The sequence below is a fragment of the Triticum dicoccoides genome, chromosome 4A (genome assembly GCF_002162155.2).
Source record: "Triticum dicoccoides isolate Atlit2015 ecotype Zavitan chromosome 4A, WEW_v2.0, whole genome shotgun sequence".
NCBI lineage: Eukaryota > Viridiplantae > Streptophyta > Magnoliopsida > Poales > Poaceae > Triticum > Triticum dicoccoides.
Genome location: NC_041386.1, coordinates 111,994,506 through 112,015,045, shown reverse-complemented (window position 1 = coordinate 112,015,045; position 20,540 = coordinate 111,994,506). Strand labels below are relative to the sequence as shown.

At 43.2% G+C, this 20,540-nt stretch overlaps 2 protein-coding genes across 2 annotated transcripts; one reads left to right on the top strand and one right to left on the bottom strand.

The window, feature by feature from the left end:
* Positions 1-14,869: 14,869 nt before the first annotated feature.
* LOC119288748 lies at positions 14,870-15,307 on the bottom strand. The gene has a single exon (XM_037568302.1). It carries the CDS (start codon positions 15,281-15,283, stop codon positions 15,014-15,016), a length of 270 nt encoding a protein of 89 aa, XP_037424199.1. The 5' UTR covers positions 15,284-15,307; the 3' UTR covers positions 14,870-15,013.
* A 280-nt stretch (positions 15,308-15,587) lies between these two features.
* On the top strand, positions 15,588-16,314 carry LOC119288747 (uncharacterized protein Mb0911c-like). Its single transcript, XM_037568301.1, has 2 exons — positions 15,588-15,813; positions 15,903-16,314. The coding sequence occupies exons 1-2, from the start codon at positions 15,686-15,688 to the stop codon at positions 16,189-16,191; spliced, it is 417 nt and encodes a 138-aa protein (XP_037424198.1). The 5' UTR covers positions 15,588-15,685; the 3' UTR covers positions 16,192-16,314.
* The last annotated feature ends 4,226 nt before the right edge of the window (positions 16,315-20,540 follow it).

The following is a 20,540-nucleotide window of genomic DNA, read 5'->3' as shown; positions in this document are numbered from 1 at the left end:
TGGTAAGCAGTATGACTTATATCGCCCACAACTCACTTGTGTTCTACTCATGCACAACATCAACGCATAAAACCTAGGCTCGGATAACACTGTTGGGGAACGTAGTAATTTCAAAAAAAATCCTACGCACACGCAAGATCATGGTGATGCATAGCAACGAGAGGGGAGAGTGTTGTCTACGTACCCTCGTAGACCGACAGCGGAAGCGTTATGACAACGCGGTTGATGTAGTCGTACGTCTTCACGGCCCGACCGATCAAGCACCGAAACTACGGCACCTCCGAGTTCTAGCACATGTTCAGCTCGATGACGATCCCCGGACTCTGATCCAGCAAAGTATCGGGGAAGAGTTCCGTCAGCACGACGGCGTGGTGACGATCTTGATGTTCTACTGTCGCAGGGCTTTGCCTAAGCACCGCTACAATATTATCGAGGATTATGGTGGAGGGGGGCACCGCACACGGCTAAGAGAACGATCATGAATATCAACTTGTGTGTCTTGGGGTGCCCCCTGCCCCCGTATATAAAGGAGCAAGGGGGGTGCGGCCGGCCCTAGGAGGAGGCGTGCCAGAGGAGTCCTACTCCTACCGGGAGTAGGACTCCCCCCTTTCCCTAGTTGGATTAGGAATTTGGGGGGAAGGAGGAGAGGGAAGAAAGGAAAGGGGGGCGCCCCCCCCTCCTTGTCTAATTCAGACTTGGGGGGGAGGGGAGCACGGCAGCCCCTAGGCCTCCTCTCCTCTTCCTCCACTAGGCCCATTAAGGCCCATTAGGTTACCGGGGGGTTCCGGTAACCTCCCGGTACTCCGGTAAAATGCCGATTTCACCCGGAACACTTCCGATGTCCAAACATAGGCTTCCAATATATCAATCTTTATGTCTCGAACATTTTGAGACTCCTCGTCATGTCCGTGATCACATCCGGGACTCCGAACAAACTTCGGTACATCAAAATATATAAACTCATAATGAAACTGTCATCGTAACGTTAAGCGTGCGGACCCTACGGGTTTGAGAACAATGTAGACATGACTGAGACATGTCTCTGGTCAATAACCAATAGCAGAACCTGGATGCTCATATTGGCTCCCACATATTCTACGAAGATCTTTTATCGGTCAGACCGCATAACAACATACTTTGTTCCCTTTGTCATCGGTATGTTACTTGCCCGAGATTCGATCCTCGGTATCTTAATACCTAGTTCAATCTCGTTACCGGCAAGTCTCTTTACTCGTCCCATAATACATCACCTCACAACTAACTCATTAGTTGCAATGCTTGCAAGGCTTATGTGATGTGCATTACCGAGAGGGCCCAGAGATACCTCTCCGACAATCGGAGTGACAAATCCTAATCTCGAAATACGCCAACCCAACATGTACCTTTGGAGACACCTGTAGAGCTCCTTTATAATCACCCAGTTATGTTGTGACGTTTGGTAGCACACAAAGTGTTCCGCCGGCAAATGGGAGTTGCATAATCTCATAGTCTTAGGAACATGTATAAGTCATGAAGAAAGCAATAGCAACATACTAAACGATCGGGTGCTAAGCTAATTGAATGGGTCATGTCAATCACATCATTCTTCTAATGATGTGATCCCGTTAATCAAATAACAACTCTTTTGTTCATGGTTAGGAAACATAACCATTTTCGATTAACGAGCTAGTCAAGTAGAGGCATACTAGTGACACTCTGTTTGTCTATGTATTCACACATGTATTACGTTTCCGGTTAATACAATTCTAGCATGAATAATAAACATTTATCATGATATAAGGAAATAAATAATAACTTTATTATTGCCTCTAGGGCATATTTCCTTCACTTCCTCCTTTTGTTCTTCGCTCTCCTCATCATCTTTTTCATCCAATGAGCTCACAGTTTCATTAATTTCTTCTTCCATAGACTCCTGCAAAATATTAGTCTCTTCTTGGACAGCGGAGAAGTACTCAATATATGGTTCAACATAGGCATTAGAAGCATAATTATCATAGCAATATTTAAGTATGACAAAAATTTTAGATTTGTAAAGAGTAGCAGCATACTTTTCAATCAAAGAAGCAATTTTGTAAGCACCCTTAAAAGAAAAAAATTCTTCAATTTGTTGAACATCATAGTAATTGTAAACACCCTTAGCATACGAAGATACGATTCCATTATCAATAAACTCACATTGGTAGGGAAGGTGTTTCTTAGGGTTTTCAGAACAACAAGTAAAATCATATAATTCACATAAATTCCAAGCATAGCATTGCAAGCGTTGAATTTGACTCCATAATAATTCCCTTTTTTAGATATACGGTGTCGCACATAAGCATGCTCATCTAAAGATTTGCCCTCAACTAAGCTAGTTGGGGTTTCGGCACGAGCACATAGGGATCGAAGATGATCCAAGTAATAAGCTTCAGCAGTGTGATAGATTTTGATTGCTTCTTCAACCATTGGTTCAGTAGGTACAACTAATTTTTTTGGTATTTTGCGTTTCCTACCCATAACTAAAGATAGAAATCAACTAAGAACAGGAAATAAAAATTACTTAGTGATAAATCAAACAAGCACACACGATAATATTCACCCCACGCTATTGCTCCCCAGCAACGGCGCCAGAAAAAGGTCTTGATAACCCACAAGTATAGGGGATTGCAACAGTTTTCGATAAGTAAGAGTGTCGAACCCAACGAGGAGCTAAAGGTAGAACAAATATTCCCTCAAGTTCTATCGACCATCGATACAACTCTATGCACACTTGACGTTCGCTTTACCTAGAACAAGTCTGAAACTAGAAGTACTTTGTAGGTGTTTTCGGAAAGGCTTGCAAGAAAGTAAAGAGGACGAAAATAAAACTAGGGGCTGTTAAGGTAAAGAAGCAACTGTAAGTGCATCTAGTGTCTCTTAGTGATTTTGGTGTATTGAAGACTTATAGGTTAAGGGACTAATGCGTTTGTGAGTATACACAGGTCTATAAGTCTATGAGGAGTTTGATATTTACAGGAAAAGTCGACCCCTAAAAATGAATATCTTCGACTGGAGATTTTGGTATTTCTGAAGACTTTCATGAAGACTTTGAAAGTGAAGAAATTGGTGTGTCCGTGAAGACTTGATATTCATGCGAGGAATATGAAGCTTGAAGACTTTCGTTTTCATAGTTTTGTTTTTCTCTTTCTTGAGTCATAGGAAACACCGTACTGTTAAAGGGGGTCGAGGAAATACTAAGGAAAAATTTCCATGTGATACTCAACTCAAAATCCTACACCTACCAATCCCTTCGAGTGAAGCCATTGGAAATCTCATACAGTTCAGTCAATTTCTTCAGTGACAGAGACGAAGTTCTTCTGGTCTCTGAGGAATTTGTCCTGACTGAGGAGTTAGGAATTCGCCAGTGCGGATTGCCTACACAGTGAGGAACATGATAGCCCTGAGGATTTTGCTACTCAAAATTCCGACCGTTGCTGTGCTATGCACCAGCTGTCCCAAAATATCTATCCACCTAACGGTCATATCATTGAAGGGCATTTATGTCTTATCATGTCGGGCTGCTCCCTAGGCTATAAATAGCCGCCCCCTACAACCACTAGTTGGTTGGCTGCTCCGAGAGAAACTGACACTTGTCATTTGAGAGCAACCCATCCTCTGAGGACTTTGAGCGAAAATCATCAAGTGAGGAAAAACCAAAAACCCAAAACCCAAACACCTACTAACCCCAAGTGATTGAGCATCACTGAAGAGATTGATCCTGAGTGGATCCGACGCTTGTTACCTTTGAAGATTGTGCTTCTTCCAGACGGTTAGGCGTCATGGTCTAGAGCATCCAAGAGGAATTGTGGATCATCAAGTGACCAAGTTTGTGAAGGTTTGGAAGTTTTCTGAAGACTTACCACAAGTGATTGGACGAGGTCTGTGTGACCTTAGTTCAAGGAGAATACGGTGAGGACTGGGTGTCCTGAGCTGCGTATTTAGGACTGGGTGTCCGGGACTGTGTATCCTTGAGTTTAAATACTCAGCCGCTCCAACCAGACGTACAACTGAGACAGCAGTTGGAACTGGTCTACCAAATCATTGTCTTCACCAAGCTTACTGGTTCTATTTCCTCAACTCATTCATTTCCTCATAACTGTGTTGTGTGTTTGTTCATATCTGTGTTTGAAGACTTTGACTGAAGACTTTCTCAATTTCCTCAGTTCAATTTCTTCAGTCTGTTTGTCTTCATCCTGTGTTATCCTGTGATTACGCTTCCTGTACTCTGTGCCTGTCTTCATTTCATCATGATGACTATGTTTATATTATGTTATGTTTACTTTTGAGTACTTATTCCGCTGCTAGTAGTTCTTCGCTAAGGAATTTCCTCACCGGCAAATTCCTCAGTGAAGAATTTCATAAAATCGCCTATTCACCCCCCTCTAGTCGATATAACGCACTTTCAGCAACTAAAGTAAATATAGCGAGTGTGGAAAAGTGGTGGTAGGAGTTGGGAAATTGTCCCTTAAGTAATTGACTACTTTACTAGACCGATAGCAAGTATTATGTGGGAGAGGCCACTGCTAGCATGTCATCCCTGACTTGGAATTCTATGCACTTATGATTGGAACTATTAGCAAGCATCCGCAACTACTAACGTTCATGAAGGTAAAGCCCAACCATAGCATTAAGATAAATTGGTCCCCCTTCAATCCCGTATGCATCAATTTCAATGCTAGGTTGAAGCTTCTGTCACTCTTGCCCTCCAATACATAGTCCTATCAACATACAACTACCCCTAGGGTGTGATCCACGCGCGCAATCATATGATGGGCACCAAAGGACAGCAACATAACCCCAAGCAAATTAAATCAATCATAGCAATTCATCAACCACCGATAGGACAACGAAAATCTACTCAGACATCATAGGATGGCAACACATCATTGGATAATAATATGAAGCATAAAGCACCATGTTCAAGTAGAGGGTACATCGGGTTGCGGGAGAGTGAACCGTTGTAGATAGAGGGGGAAGGTGATGGAGATGTTGGTGAAGATGACGGAGGTGTTGGTGTAGATCGCGGTGATGATGATGGCCCCCGGTGGCACTCCGGTGCCACCGGAAGCGAGGGGAGAGAGCCCCCCTCCTTATTCTTCTTCCTTGACCTCCTCCCTAGGTGGGAGAAGGGTTTCCCCTCTGGTCCATGGCCTCCACGGCATGGGAGGGGCGAGAGCCCCTCCGAGATTGGATCTATCTCTCTGTCTCTCTCTGTTTCTGCGTTCTCAGATTCTTCCCTTTCATCGTTTCTTATATTCCCAGAGATCCGTAACTCCGACTGGGCTGAAATTTTGACACAATCTCTATCCGGAAATTAGCTTTCTTGCGGCAAAATAAGGGCACCAACTGCCTTACGGGGTGGCCACGAGGGTCAGGGGCGCGCCTGACACCCTGGGGCGCGCCCCCCTACCTCGTGGGCCCCTCGAGCATCATCTCGCGTGGATTCTTCTTCCCAAAATCATATATATTCCAAAAAAATCTCGGTCAGTTTTTATTCCGTTTGGACTCCGTTTGGTATGGGTTTTCTGCGAAACAGAAAACATGCAACAAACAGGAACTGGCACTGGGCACCGGATCAATATGTTAGTCCCAAAAATAGTATAAAAAGTTGCCAAAAAGTATATGGAAGTTGAATAATATTGGCATGGAACAATCAAAAATTATAGATACGACGGAGACGTATCACTAGTCCACACAGTGACTCGTCTAGATAAATGCAAACACAGAGCGACGCGTCTCTGGGTAAGGCAAATGCAATTATGTGTTGTGGCTAATGGGATTAGACATCTCAATTATTGCATGGGACGGCAAACGGTCATCATTACGACTCTCTTTCCACGGACGACGACCATCTCTTGGATCGACCGAGAGGAGGGGCGAGTACGTGGTAGACAGATCTTTTCATGTTTCGTCACCTTCCTCCTTTCACTCCCTTCGCCACTGCTAGTAAATGAAGTCCTACTGCATTTCCTACCCTACACTCCCTCTCAAAACCACTCGCCAATGCCGTCCAGCAATGGCACGTAGCAATTCAAATTGAAAGCCAATGTCACATGTCTGTGACAACATCGCTGGGCTAGGCAAGACGTCTGTTCAAAGGGGACCATCCAATCTAGCGGAGGCACGGGTGAACGCCATCAAGAGGCGTTGGATGGCTTCCCTTATAATGGAGCATGAACGGGAAAATCTCATCGGCATGGAGCTCGTGCCGTGACGGAGCACCACTGAATGTGGCTCCAAAACCCAACCATCCAAGCGGGTGTTGCTGACATCATTCATCCTACGAGGGATGGATCTACCTCTCCATGATTGCCTCCACGCTCTCCTATTCTATTATAGTATTAAACTTCATCATATCTCTCCCAATGGCATACTTCACATTGTTTGCTTCGTTGCAATGTGCGAGTGCTTCTTAGGTATGCAGGCCTAGTTTGGCAGTGGAAGAACATTTTGGGGTGAAAGGGCGAGGGAATAGCCTTGAGCACAATCTGTGGGAGTGAAGTGGAGCTCATATTCAGCCCAAGCCATGATCCATCTATTTCAATATGGAATTAAGCGACCCAACAAACCGTGGGAGCAGGTGCTACTTGTGAGCTGCATTGGGATTTTCTCGAAGAGGAATGGTGAAGCAATATAGTAGCGGATAATATTTCCCTCGGCAGGACCAAAGTTATCGAATAAATAGGAGAACCACACAAACAACCTTCGACAGTACCTACGCACACAAGAGCAAATACTTGGACCCCACGCGGGCAAGATGGTTATCAATCCCCTTGTACTCGTTAATTGCAAGGATCAAATGTGATAGTAGTAGATAGATAAATTGCAAAGTAAAAATAAAAGTAAATAAATTGCAACAAGGTTTTTTTACCAATATGATTAAAATAGACCCGGGGTCATAATTTTCACTAGAGGCATCTCTCTCATAAAAATGACATGCACTGGGGAGACAAATTATTGTTGGGCAATTGATAGAAAAGTGCATAGTTACGATGTTATTCGTGGCATAATCATGTACATACATATTATGCTGGTGACAAGTAGACCGACTCCTGTCTGCATCTACTACTATTACTCCACTTCGAGAGCTCTTCTATGCTTGCCTCTCTATGTATTAAGTTCACGACAAACAAAGTAACACATGAAGTATGATGACATAATATAGACAGAATAAAACCAAGCATATGATTGAATGCCATCATTTTTCCCCGAGCAGCAATGATACAAATACGTTCCTTGCAACCCCTTCTATCACTAGGTGACAACACCGCAAGATTGAACCTACTACTATGCACCACTTTCACTAAAGATCTACTCATCAACTTGGCCAAAGAAAACTCATAGATCGAAAGCATTACATAGCTACAACAATCAAACATAATAAAGTTTAAAAAAGACTCGAGTACTTTCAATGAATAATCTGATCATAAAACCACAATTCATCGTATTCCAACAAATGCACTGTAAAAAAAGATTATATCGAATAGAACTCTGAAGAGAACATTATATTGAAGATGAGGGAGAGAGAGAGAGAGAGAGATCTGGCTAATCATTATGGACCCATAGGTCCTATGGGAACTACTCACACATCATCGGAGGTGCAGCAAGGTTGATGTAGAAGCCCCCCGTGATCGATTCCCCCTTCGCCAAAGTACCCGTGAAGGCCTCCAGATGGGATTGCGGAAGAACGGAGACTTGTGGCAGTGGAAAAATTGTTTCGGTGGATGCTATGGGGATTTCCCAATATTTGAGAATTTATAACGCTGGAATTAGGTCAGACGGAGCCATGTGGGGCCCACAAGACATCAGGGCATGCCCACCCCCCAGGGTGCACCATGTTTCCTTGTCGTCTCCTCATAGGTATTCTGGTCCCCGAAGCTTCTAGGGTCTCTTATGTCCAGAAAAAATCATCAAAAGTTTCGTCGTGTTTGGACTCCGTTTGGTATAGGATTTCTGTAAAACCAAAAATAAGCAGTAAACAACAACTGGTAGTGGGCACTAGATTAATAGGTTAGTTCCCAAAAATGATATAAAATTGCATATAATGTATACAAAATTGATAATATAATAGCATGAAACAATAAAAAATTATAGATACGTTGGAGATGTATCAGCAGGCCTGGTTTTGCTGCGACGATGTTCCACCTAAAGTCGATGTTCCCGACCTACGTCCATCCTAGATTGTAGGGTCCTCTGAAGCCGAGCTAGTAGATGTAAATGTCCTTCAACAATAGGTCGAGAAACGAAAAGTCGATGGCCTTGCCGGCGTTCGTATCCTGCTATCTGGATGGATAGGTGAATCCAACCTCTTGAGGCAAGGGTGCACCCAATGTATGATTACATTGGGCCCAACGATCCATGCCGGAAGATAATGAACAACTACTAATGCAACAACTTCGGCTCATGGGCGCCAGCTTGGTGACCGATAACGCCACGAACATGCCTCTAGGGACCTTCGTTGTTCCATACAGCCACACGAACCAACCTTTGAATGTAGGCATCCAAAAAGAATTTATTTATCCATTCGTCCTTGCTCATGATACTAACCACCTATTCGGCTTTCATTTCAATGACATGGTTTCAAAGACCTTATCTCGATGCTGCCGCTTTTGGAGACGCGAATTGTTTTGGAGGCCGACAAAGAATAGACATGCACCTCACCGGTGCCGCAGACGGCAACAAGGGGCTACTCACAGTGACAAGGATGAACATGACCATAGTAACAGTAGCGAAGAGGACAACAACCCTTTAATCATCGGACCTCACAAAAAGAGGACCCAAGAAGAGAGACCATCCAACTAGGAAGGAAATGCGATAGAGTTAGAGGCCCACAGCTACAAGAAGCTACGAAATCATACCCACATCAGCTTGAACAACATGTTGACGCCAGCGCAAGAAATTATTGATTTGCCTCCACCTCCATCCTCCACCTGTAATGCGTTGATGGTGATAAGGAAAACGTGCCCTAAAGCCGAGCCGATTCCAACGGGATATGAGTAAGTTATCTAAAGTTATGCTATTTCCTACGTTTCCGCCTTTCGTATTATATGTTCAACCCGAATCCTCTTTTCCTATTCCATTGGTGTTTCCCCACTCTTTCCCCGTGCAATATGGGTGTACTCGCCGGGCTCTACCCTATAGTTAGCTTCAGTCACGGTTATTAGTCGACTACGCACAGGAGGGCCAAGCAATGGGAAGGAGAGAGGTAGAATTAGGAAAGTAACAGAAACTTTTGACCTTTACAATTTTCACACAAAATAGGCCACTATAATAGTCCTGAAGAACAAGGCATGTATGCATGGCTGGCCATAGATCTTCCACAACTACACGTCCTACTTGCAAAATCCACTTGACACCTCCATTCCCTATTTTTACTCTTAGTATATATCACCTCAGCCACATAGGTCGATTGTATAATACATTTCATCTTCAATCCTCTTGTTTTGACATGCAATGCCTTAATAACTGATGGGAGCATGACATGACCAGTATATTGTATATCTATAATTCTTTTACTCAAATCCATCTATATCATTATCATCTGCCTAATCTTGTCAAATGCCATGATGTGATTCCATTTAGTCATGCACCAAAGAATTTCCAGCATACAACACTCTCAAGTGGTGCTCATGTGTCCTCAAACAACATGTGTATCATGCTATCTATAGGTTCCTCTCATAAACTCCCCCTAAATTTCTTGTTAAAATTAGCTACAAGGTGTCACATACATTCCCTATGCTCCACTCCAGGGAACACCACATTAACTTGATTCTCTAAACTCTTGCAAGCATCTGTGTGCGTAGCCAATCCTGGTGGATGGTTTATAATGTTGCGCAAATTATGTAAAAACCAGATCCAACTATCTTCCGACTCTATCTCCAACGCACCAAAGGAAACTGGAAAAAGCTAGTTGTGTACGTCAACTGCGCAAGCAACAACTCCTTTAAATCTTCCATTCACAGAAGTAGCCTTCACAATTAGATAGGGCATGCAACCATCTAGAAACCCCTGCCAAGAAGTCTTGAAACACGCAAAAGCCCTCCTAAAGCATTCCTTCCTTTATGTTCCATCTACACAATATGCTTGTCAATATCTACCACATATCCTGGACTTGTCATCTCACCCTCAGCTTTGTAGGTGTACAACAGCTTAAAACTTTCGTCCCATTGACCATTAGTCTTGTCAAGAGTCGTTAGTCTAAGGCATGAATAAAGAAGAAAGCATAGGATGTGTCGGAATGGACAAGGAGGTTTTGCTTGCCTAATGTCCACGCTTGGTAGATGATTACTCCCTGCTCATATCTCACGTCATCTCTGGATCCTATTCGCGAAGAAGCAAAACACTAAAAATCGATCAACAAATGGATCTTATACTATGGTAAAGATCCGACATGCTCATGATATGCAATGACACGACCTGGCATGGATGAGGTGCACATGATCAAATACAATTACTAAACAAGTTAAGTGAAGTGTGATTGCAACTAAAATGAAATATAACTACACCCCACATTCGAAGGAAAAGGGCTCAATCTTGTTTAGTTACTCAAATCGCTTTAAATGTTGTTAACATGGATGAACATAGCATAAGATGGTTACGGATATAAGCCAAAACTAACCTAAACAATTTAGATAGAGAAGGAAGCATTATATACGAAAATGCATACGAGCACCTGCGGGCTACCTACATGAGATGCCTCCATGATATCTCACCGTTCAATATGCATATGGATTTACACCGCTACATCAGCATATTTGTATTGGGATGGCCGTTTTGGCTCTAGGGTGCATATGCTCTCGTATCAACAGTAAATTCAAAATAAATATTAAAAGATCCATTTCTTTTGTGGAGATGTTCTTGTTAGTGTGACAAGCATGCATGGCAATTTTCATGTGAAACTTGATAGCAGTGCTTCGTCGGTGAAAAAAACAAAAATACGTGTAACATTTGACGTTCGACTTGTTTTTTTGGCTCATGCCAAACTTCTTAATCTCCCCCCTTAAGATTTGTAGGTAGCATTTGAGTGTGGCAATCAACCCATGTATTTTTTCTCAATTTTTTTGACATTTGCACAAAAAAAAGGTGCCCAAGAGCATATGCTCTAAAGAGCCGAATTGGATTTCCGGCTTGTATTCTTTGTTATAGTAAGGTCTATTTTTTATTGTTTACGTAGTATAAGGAGGTATTCTTTGCACAAACTGCCCCTCCGCTCGCCAACTCATCCCCATGCTCACGTGTCAGCCCCCAACAACTAACAATGACATCATCATTAAATCGTGAATGACATGCAAGCGGATTTTTGTTGAAACCACAGTTTTGAATCATGCGACATCTAATGTTCAGTTCGTACCAAGTTTTTAAACTGCAATATTATTCAACTTTACAAATATTTTTCACAAGTTTATGTATTTTTATCAGTTTTAAAACTGTAATATCAGATCAACTTTAAACATAAATTTATGTTTAATGCATTTAATAATTTCCAAGATTTAGTAAATGTGAGATCAAATATATTTCCATAAAGTTATGTGTTTTCTTTAAAAACTGAGAATCGCATCATGGGATAATTAAAATAAATAGTGGATTTCATTATTGTTAAAACTTCAAATAAAAAAAGAATGTGAATTCCAATATTGTAATTCTTGGAAAATTGGTAGAAATTCCACGAAATTACGTCTTTCTATTTTTTATTTCTAGTGAAATCCCGAGAACTTCTTGATAATAATTCTAGGAGATTTATTTATACTAATCCAAGGACTTTTTCTCCTATAAAAAGCTATCTTATTAGCTTTCTTTATTAAAATCTTTTTGCAAGAGCGACCCCGGGTTCGTTAGTACTAACGTTGCCTGCTGATTTATCATTGCAGCCACATGTAACTGTTTATCTTCATGGTCCAACAAAGAACAAAGATGAATTAACACTAATTACGTTGCATGCAGTCGTTTGTTTTCATTTATTAAACCATGGCATACTGTTAGCTCCAACACATTTACAACGGTCCTCCACGTCAGATTTGATGGTCCAGACTAGAAAAATGTGTTGCTTGCAGAGCGAAAGAGTGTCTGCTGAGGAGGCTGCCTCTTCCCTAACTAAAAGTTGTTTCAACTCTCTCATAACCAATGCCATGGCAAGCCTCGCTCGCTTTAGCTCTTTTGCGGTTTGGAAATTGAGAAAGAGAAACTTAGATTCGACCACAAGGGAGACTGCAGCATTGTACTGTTTTTATTTCACACTGTGATTTAAGCTTCAAAAATTTATGTGGAAGCTAGGGCACCTGTATAGTTCTGCCCCCATAGCTCTTGCCCTTACATAGTAACTATCTGACATCATTTCTCTATCAAGACGCATGAATTAACCATGCATGGACACAAAGTCAATATGCGCATTAACTTCTGGCATGTAACATCATGTCCTATGATCTACACACATTAACTCACCAATACTTCTCTACAGTGCCATGTGATTCGTTTGTATTAAAATTGTATTGGCTCAATAGGAAACCTAAGAGCGATTTCAGTTCACATCCCAATGTACATCGATTGTGGTTTAGATTACAGGTAGGTGCGCCACCATGTGCTATGAGGCAATGTCAGCATTATATAAAGCATTTCAAATGTATATAATTAAAAGGGCTCATATGGTTTAATCATGAATTTCATTTTAGTTGATGCAAATATGCATGTAAGTAACATATTACTCCCTTTGTTCTAGAATATAGTGCACTCGCGTTTTCGGAGGTTCAATTTTGACCATAAATTTAACCAACGTGACCGACTACGGCGGGAGCAAAAATTATATAATTGAAAACTTCTTTTGAAGACGAATTCATTGGTAGAACTTTTGCACCTGCCGCAGTCGGTCTTGTTGGTTAAATTTATGGTCAAAGTTAAAGCACAAAAACCGGGAACGCACTATATTTTGAAATGGAGGGGTTTATAGTCAAAGTTAAATTTATGCATCATGTTGATCAAAACAACATATTTAATCAGTTAATTATGAGGTAGGATTAATTATTATTAATTAGATATGTTAATTAATCTGTTTTTTTGGCGTGGATGTTAATTAATCTGTTAATGCTAATTACATAGTAAAAACAAGTTAAACAAGTCAAACATGGATACAAATGACATAATTATGATCTACACAATACTACCTCTCTCTCAGTTTACAGGGCGTGCGTGTGCCCCTAGGTCGTTAATTTGACCAACTTAATACAAGTCATATATTACAAAAAATATACCAATATAAACTTCAGATGCTTTATTTTCAAACCGTATAATTTTTGTGTTATATAGTTTATATTAAGGTGATAAAATTGACAACCTAGGTATACGCGTAGGACTTATAAACTGAAACGGAGGTAGTAATCAAGTTTCATGTAGAACATTTTACAGCCCGATGTTGATTTTACATACTTTATTTATGCAAGGCTTCCGGTATTTTTTTTTCTGAAAATAGTAAATCTAAATGAAAGAATAAAACGGAGCTAACTACTAACAGCCCGGCCTGCAGAGCAGAACCCACGAGGTTAAGCGCTCGGCATGTACGCACTGCCCACCGGCGGGGTTTAACGGGATGCTCAACTGGGCCGAGGCCCAGCAGGGAGGGAAGGCTAACCTCGGAAGGGTGGCCGGCTGAAGACGGCGAGGTTGTCCGCGTCGGCGAGAAGGAGCGGCAGTGGGTAGGACTTTTCGTTTTGCCGATGATGGTCAGCTGTCGCATCGCCGGGAGGGCTCATCAAGACCTCGCTAAAGGCGAGGCGCCACGGTTGGAGAAGAGGATAGGAAAGATGACTTAAGAGGAGGAAGATAAAAGGGAAGCCACTAGTTAACGAGCACTCTTTCAGGAGCCTTGCAATGATCAGCGTCATTTGACGCGCTCTCAGTCATTCGTCACATGTCGTGTTTTGGGCGTTTTTTCAAATTTTATTTTCTTTATTTTTTCATACATGTTTTTGGCTATTTAAATGGTTTTTTTACGTTTTAGTTTTTTACCGGTTTTCCTTAGCTTTTCAATCAATTTTTTTAAAAAAATATTTTTTTACGTGAAAAAACTCGTTTTTTCCTTTCGTGAGAGTCACGGTTTTGCTTCCGTGAGAGGCACGGTTTTACTTTTGCGAGAGTCACGGCCGTGCCTCTCGGAAACAAAAAAAAACATGTTCTATGTTTTTTTCTTTTCGCGAGAGTCACGGTTTTGTTTTCGCGAGAGGCATGGTTGTGCTTTCGCGAGAGTCACGGCTGTGCCTCTCGGAAACGAAAAAAACGCGCTTTCTGTTTTTTCCTTTCGCAAGAGTCACGGTTTTGCTTCCGCGAAAGGCACGGTTGTACTTTCGCGAGAGTCACGGCCGTGCCTCTCAGAAACAGAAAAAACATGTTTTCTATTTTTTTTCTTTCACGAGCGTTACGGTTGTACCTCCTTGAAAATGGAAGAAAAATCGTATTTTCTTTTCCTTTTCTCTTCTGCGAGAGTCACGATTTTGTTTTCGTGAGAGATACAGTTGTAATTTTGTGAGAGACATGGACGTGCCTCTTTCAGGAAAGAAAAAAAATCAATGTTTCTGGTTTGTTTTTTCGTTCTGTTTTTTTAGCTGGTTTTCTTTTAAAAAAAAATCGTTAAAACCTATTAACATAGATCTAGTTTTGAGAATCTCAATGTAAGAAATTCAACAGTAAAAGCGGTTTAAGATTTAGACTCACGGTTTAAGAGACAATGTTTTAAATAAACGGACCTATATAAAAAAGGAAGACTCCCGGATGACAGACAAATGACGTCGCAACCTAGGGAGTTGAAGTGATCTTTGCAACGAGCACTTCTCAACTAGTGATTTCGAGATAAAGGAGAGTCGCCTTGGAATTCAATCTTTTTTCTTTTTATTCTGATCTCGTAATCTTATTCCACTCCTTGGAAGTTACTCTACATACTACGAGTACATCACAGTTTATGCTTCAATACAAATGCTGCGCAAAGCACGCCATGTAACAACTAGCTTAGCGGTTAGCCTCCGCCGGTGCCTGTGACGCCCAGGTCGGGCTTGCCGTCGTCCGTACCGGCGCCGAACACCGGACCGCCCTTCCCAGTGGCGTCTTCGACCCTCTCCTCGAGCATCTTCACCGGTAACCCATGCTCGTCCTTGCTCGACCGTAGCTCTGTCCTTGGCGACTGCTGCTGCTGGTGGCGCTCCTCCGGGCCGTCGGGAGCTGCCGCCGACCTGTACGTGGTCGCCGTGAAAGCTCCCTTGGGCTGTGCGCCTTGGGCTCCAGACATGGCGATCCGATGGTGCTGGGCTGTGGGTTGGACTTTGGCGTTCGTCTTCGAGTTGGCTCCCGGCTTCTTAAACTAGGACGTGTTCCGTGGCTACGTGTCAGTGCCACCTACAGAGAATTCGGTCTGAGGAGCCGCTGAACCTTCCACAGTCCACGCGTGTCACCGAGAAGAAGGGCACGATCTGAAACGTGGAGAGAAGAGTCCAGAACACTGCATGCATGCGCGCCACCTCCCAAGCTGCCGACGGAGCGGCGATTCCGGGCCGCATTAAAAGGCAAACCACAGGCGAGAGCTGAGCGCCAGTAATCGAGAGAGCCAAGGAAGACACAACAGCTCAAGGCAAACACCGAGCCATCTCAAAGTGGTTAGCAGTAGCACCCGTACGCACGGAAGGGACGAGCCATGGCGTCTGGGGCGGTGAGACCTAAGCTCGCGTACATCGTGTGTTACGTCGAAGATGTGGGCAAGTCGGCCGCCTTCTACGCCAAGGCCTTCAACTACAGCGTCCGCCGGGTCGACGACTCGCACAAGTAATCCCCATCACCATTTGCGCCTAGGCCTACCTAGCTGGCCGCGGGGTCAACCTGACATGTCTGTGCATCGTCTGTTGTGCGCGCAGGTGGGCGGAGCTGGACACCGGCTCGACGACCATCGCGTTCACGCCGCGGCACCAGAGGGAGACGGACGCGCTCATGGGCGAGGTGCAGCTGCCCAAGTCGCCCCGTGAGCGAGGGCCCGTGGAGATCTGCTTCGACTACGACGACGTCGACGCTGCGTACCGGCGGGCCGTGGAGAACGGGGCGGTGCCGGTGAGCGCGCCGGAGCAGAAGAACTGGGGGCAGAAGGTCGGCTACATCAGGGACTGTGACGGGATCACCGTGCGCCTTGGGAGCCACGTCCGCGAGTAGTGGCATACTTGCTCGTGTCTACTGTAATGTATTGTGCTCGTGTCTACTGTAATGACTCGTAATGCTGTACTCTGTCGATACCAAATAATAAATCGCGATGTCCAGCGACAGCAAGTTATCTAATGTTTCCACGCACCGCCGCCGGCAAAAATACGTAGAAGTTACTTAGCCTAGTCGGTTGGTCTTGTCGGTTGCTCTGCAGTAGTGCAGTCCACACTCCGCAGCCGTTCACTGTGCCCTTTGACTAAGAAGAGGTTTCAGAACAGACATCGTCAGTGGGCCCAAATAGAAATTTCCTCTTTGACATAAGAAAAACAAAACAAATTACTCTGGCGGCATTACGTTCCGCAAATGTTTAGCACCCGCAGTCGGCCAAATAGAAACTTCCTATTTCGCAAATGTTTAGCGCCCGCAGTCGGTTAGAAACTTCCTATTTCGCAAATGTTTAGCGTCCGCAGTCGGTCAAATAAAAACTTCCTCTTTGATGCGTGGCATGGTAGTCGCCACCGGCATCGCATCGCTTTGCTCCTGAAGACACCGGCATTTCTTTCATTCTTTCATTCTAGATTTCTTATTACTAAACAGTATAACTCAGCTAGCTATAAGCCCCCATAATGTCAAAAGTCATTGAATTACTCTCATCTACGCACAAGATTTTTCCGGCCGTCCTAGTTATAACGCTGACTGCTGAAAGGCACCTTTTCATTTTAGATTTCTCATTACTAAACAGTATAACTCAGCTAGTTATGAGCCCCCACAGTGTTTTGACGCTCTCAGCCGTTGAATTACTCTCATCTACGCACAAGATTTTCCCGGCCGTTCCAATTATAACGCTGACTGCTGAAAGGCACTTTTTCTGGGTTGCTGCTTCGGAAAACGAGTTACACTAATTGTCACTAATCAGGCTGTTTTGTAAAAGGCCCATGAGGTACCTCTAACAGGGCGGGTCTCCAAACCTATCCTCGAGTTGCTCGCCTCCTCCTCGGCGTTGGGCCGCCGCCGCCTTCCATCCAGGCGGGGTGGTGCTACTTCTTGTCTGGAGCCGCCGCCGTCTTCCGTCCCGGCAGAGATCTTCTACCTCTTGTTTGCCTCGGTGTGGATGCCATGTACTCGTCCTCTACTCTTCGTCTGCAGGCCCCCACGGTGGGTCTCTTATTTCCCATGTCCTGCCCAGCAGAGTTCTTCCATGGTGGCTGTAGGCAAGATCGCGTGCGAGGCGCAACCAGCAACCAACGAGAGGCAAGGTAACAATCGATATGGACAGATGGTGGCATAATGGCTGGGCTACGAAGCCGCATGAACGCATCTACTTACTTACTCATTAGTCCTCACGACGCAAACAGTCGGAAGGCCAGGTGAGCTCTTGCCTTTGGTGATTTTATTTCTCCACTCCCACTTTGTGCTTATGGTTGAGTTGTTTAAGTGCAGGTTTTTCCCAGATTTTAAGTATTTTATTTTTATTTTTGTACTCATTGAATTATAGGAAGTTCTGACCCCTGGATTTTCCAGTTCACGGCTTCCTACTCATGTAGGACATTTTCTGTCATAAGTTAAATTTCAGCAATGATGCCCTAAAGTATTTAACCAAACAATTGATGTAGCAATGTCATTCATGTTGCGAAAGGAGACAAATATCCTTCTTATGAGCTATACCTTCGTTTTTCTCTTCTGATATATATCCGTAAAGATGAATCTCTGAGTACACTGGCCAAGGTTGTTTCATGTTACCCAAGTGATTTGTTAGCATACAAATCAGATACTTAGCTTAGTTATCCTAATCATAGCTACTTTTTAGGGGACTAATCATAGCTACTTAGCAGCATGTCTTTTAGATGCATATCAACTGAAGAAGATGCGCACAAGGAATGTCAGGTAACTAGCATACAAGAGCATCCAAAAAACTAATTTGTGGTGGCACTTGCTACAGAGGTGTTAGACAGTAATTTTTGTCGGATCATTCTTTCTAGACTTGTTCATGGCAATATACAATTATTAACTTTTAAGTTCTTTTTAAGTAAAAAATTGTATTGGAAGCTTGGAATATTTAGAAGATAGCTAACTCCATTTTATTAGCAAAAGAAAGCCAATTCCATTAAGATATTCCACCGAAGAACTCTTGAAAAGTTCAATTATGTGCCAGAGCAAACAAGACAACCATTCTGATGACTGTAATATAAGACAAACATGAAAAGAGAATTTATGTGATTAGTCAGATAATTTTTTTTAAGTAATGGTTGTGAACTATGCCCCAACATCTATACCGAAATATTGTAATTTGAATCATTTAAATTTTATCAAATGTTTCTTTAATTTCTATATTTTTCTTGAAGATGAACAGGCGCGGCAACGCGCGCTTTCATGGTCTAGTTTCACATGTAGTAACAAGAAGACCACATTCTAAATTAGGACAGAGAAATGACACTTGAAGATCAGGTGTGCCGCAGAGGGGATAACAAGCCCAGGCCATGAGAAGACCACATTCTAAATCCGAACAGAGAAACGACACTTGAAGGTCAGGTGTGCCGCAGATTCTTGCACTTGATTGCAGAGTGGGCATTTGTCACAATTTGGCCACCCTCTCCTTTAAAGCCTATCAACCGTCCAAACTCTGTTTTGTATAACAAGCCAGGCGAAAGATTTGTATTTGGGGGGAGCCAACGCCTTCCAGACCGTAGCAGTCAAATTTAAGAGCGGGAGGTCATGAAACTGCGTCAAGTAAGCGGACTTTGCAGAGTACTGCCCATCATTGGTTGACTTCCACACTATAAAGTCCTGGACACCCGGCTGAATGGCCATAGTCGCTAGCTTCTCCCAAAGGGCCAAGAATTGTTGAAGGTGTTCTAGAGTGAGGCCAGTGTCAATGTTGATTTGTGCTATCCAGTACCCATCCCTTAAGGCCGTGGCGATTGTAACACCTTTCTTGCGTGAAATATCAAAAATCTTTGATGCAATATCTTTGGGCCTGACACCCTGAAGCCAAGAGGATTCCCAGAAGGAAGCCTTCTGTCCATCGCCGATCTTGACCTCAGTCAAGTCGGCGAAAAGGTCGCGGTCAGATGTCGTGCAAGGCGTCCCCAATCCACACCACGCACGAGGTGGGTCATCCCACTCAAGCCATAGCCACCTCAACCGGAGGGCGGCAGCAAACTTGTGAAGGTGCAAAATGCCATGGCCCCCCATATTCCTTTGGCTTGCAGACATGCTCCTAGTTAATCTTGCACTTGCCGCCACTAACCGTGTCAGATCCTGCCCAGAGGTAGGCACACCGCAACTTGTCAATCGCTTTAAGAACCTCGGTTGTGCCCTTTGAGGCTCCGAGGCGGTGGCCAGAGGCCACTCCTGGCGGCAATTCTGCCGCCGTGTAGCGTGGCCGCTACCCTGGCTACTCTGAAAGGTCGTCATGAATTGGTGATTGCCTGTACCGTTGTGCGTGCAGCACTGCGTGATCCCTGACCAAAATAGCGTATGGCTCTATTCTCTGAAAAAAATCGTCGTGAGGTGCGTGATTCCTGACCGAAATAGCATATGGCTCAGAAGATTCTAACAAATTCGTTCATGGGCTATGAGAAAGATGATGTGACTTGAACAATCTTCTTAAAATTTTGTTGTTGCGGGCTGTTGTGAGCCATGAGAAAGCTGATGTAACCCGAGAAATCACTATGAGAAAGATGATGTGACTTGAGAAATTTTCTGAAAATTTTGTTGTTATGAGCTATGAGAAAGCTGAGTTTCGTAAAATTATTCTGACTGTGAGGAAGCTGATGTGAGCTAAGAACTCTTATGAAATAAACTGTTGTGAGCTGTGAGAAAGAAAAGAAAATTTCTGACCGTGAGGAAGCTGAGGTGAGCTAAGAACTCTTTTGAAAAAATTGTTGTGAGCTGTGAGAAAGTTGATGTGAGCTAAGAACTCTTTTGAAAAAAATTGTTGTGAGCTCTGAAGAAGCTAATGTGAGCTGAGAATTGCAAAAAAAACTGATAGTTAGTTGATTGAGAAAATTGTGAAACTGTGGATTAGATAGAAATTGTATTTAATGTTCCTAGGGCTGAGATAATATTTATATAGTAATTGACTGTAAAACAGCGATTGTAGTACACATTGGAAGGCAATTCAACGACCATTTAGAAAGAAAAATTATGATAATGTGGATAGTTCATAGTTAACCAATAGACATTTCAACTATTATTAATCCGGTAATATTATTATAAAAGACATGGACCAGACAGTATACATAGTGGTCACATGATGATGGTCTTCACAAACATAGCTAGATTATCCTCACTAAAAAATAAGAAACATCCGTGACATTATGGCCTGAATTTCTGTCATGGATGTGACACTTTCATGATGA

Excerpts from the sequence above, each read along its gene's own strand:
- LOC119288748 (XM_037568302.1), bottom strand. The coding sequence starts at position 15,283 with ATGTCTGGAGCCCAAGGCGCACAGCCCAAGGGAGCTTTCACGGCGACC.
- LOC119288747 (XM_037568301.1), top strand. The coding sequence starts at position 15,686 with ATGGCGTCTGGGGCGGTGAGACCTAAGCTCGCGTACATCGTGTGTTAC. Across the intron at positions 15,814-15,902 it reads CGGGTCGACGACTCGCACAA|GTGGGCGGAGCTGGACACCG; the intron begins GTAATCCCCATC and ends TTGTGCGCGCAG.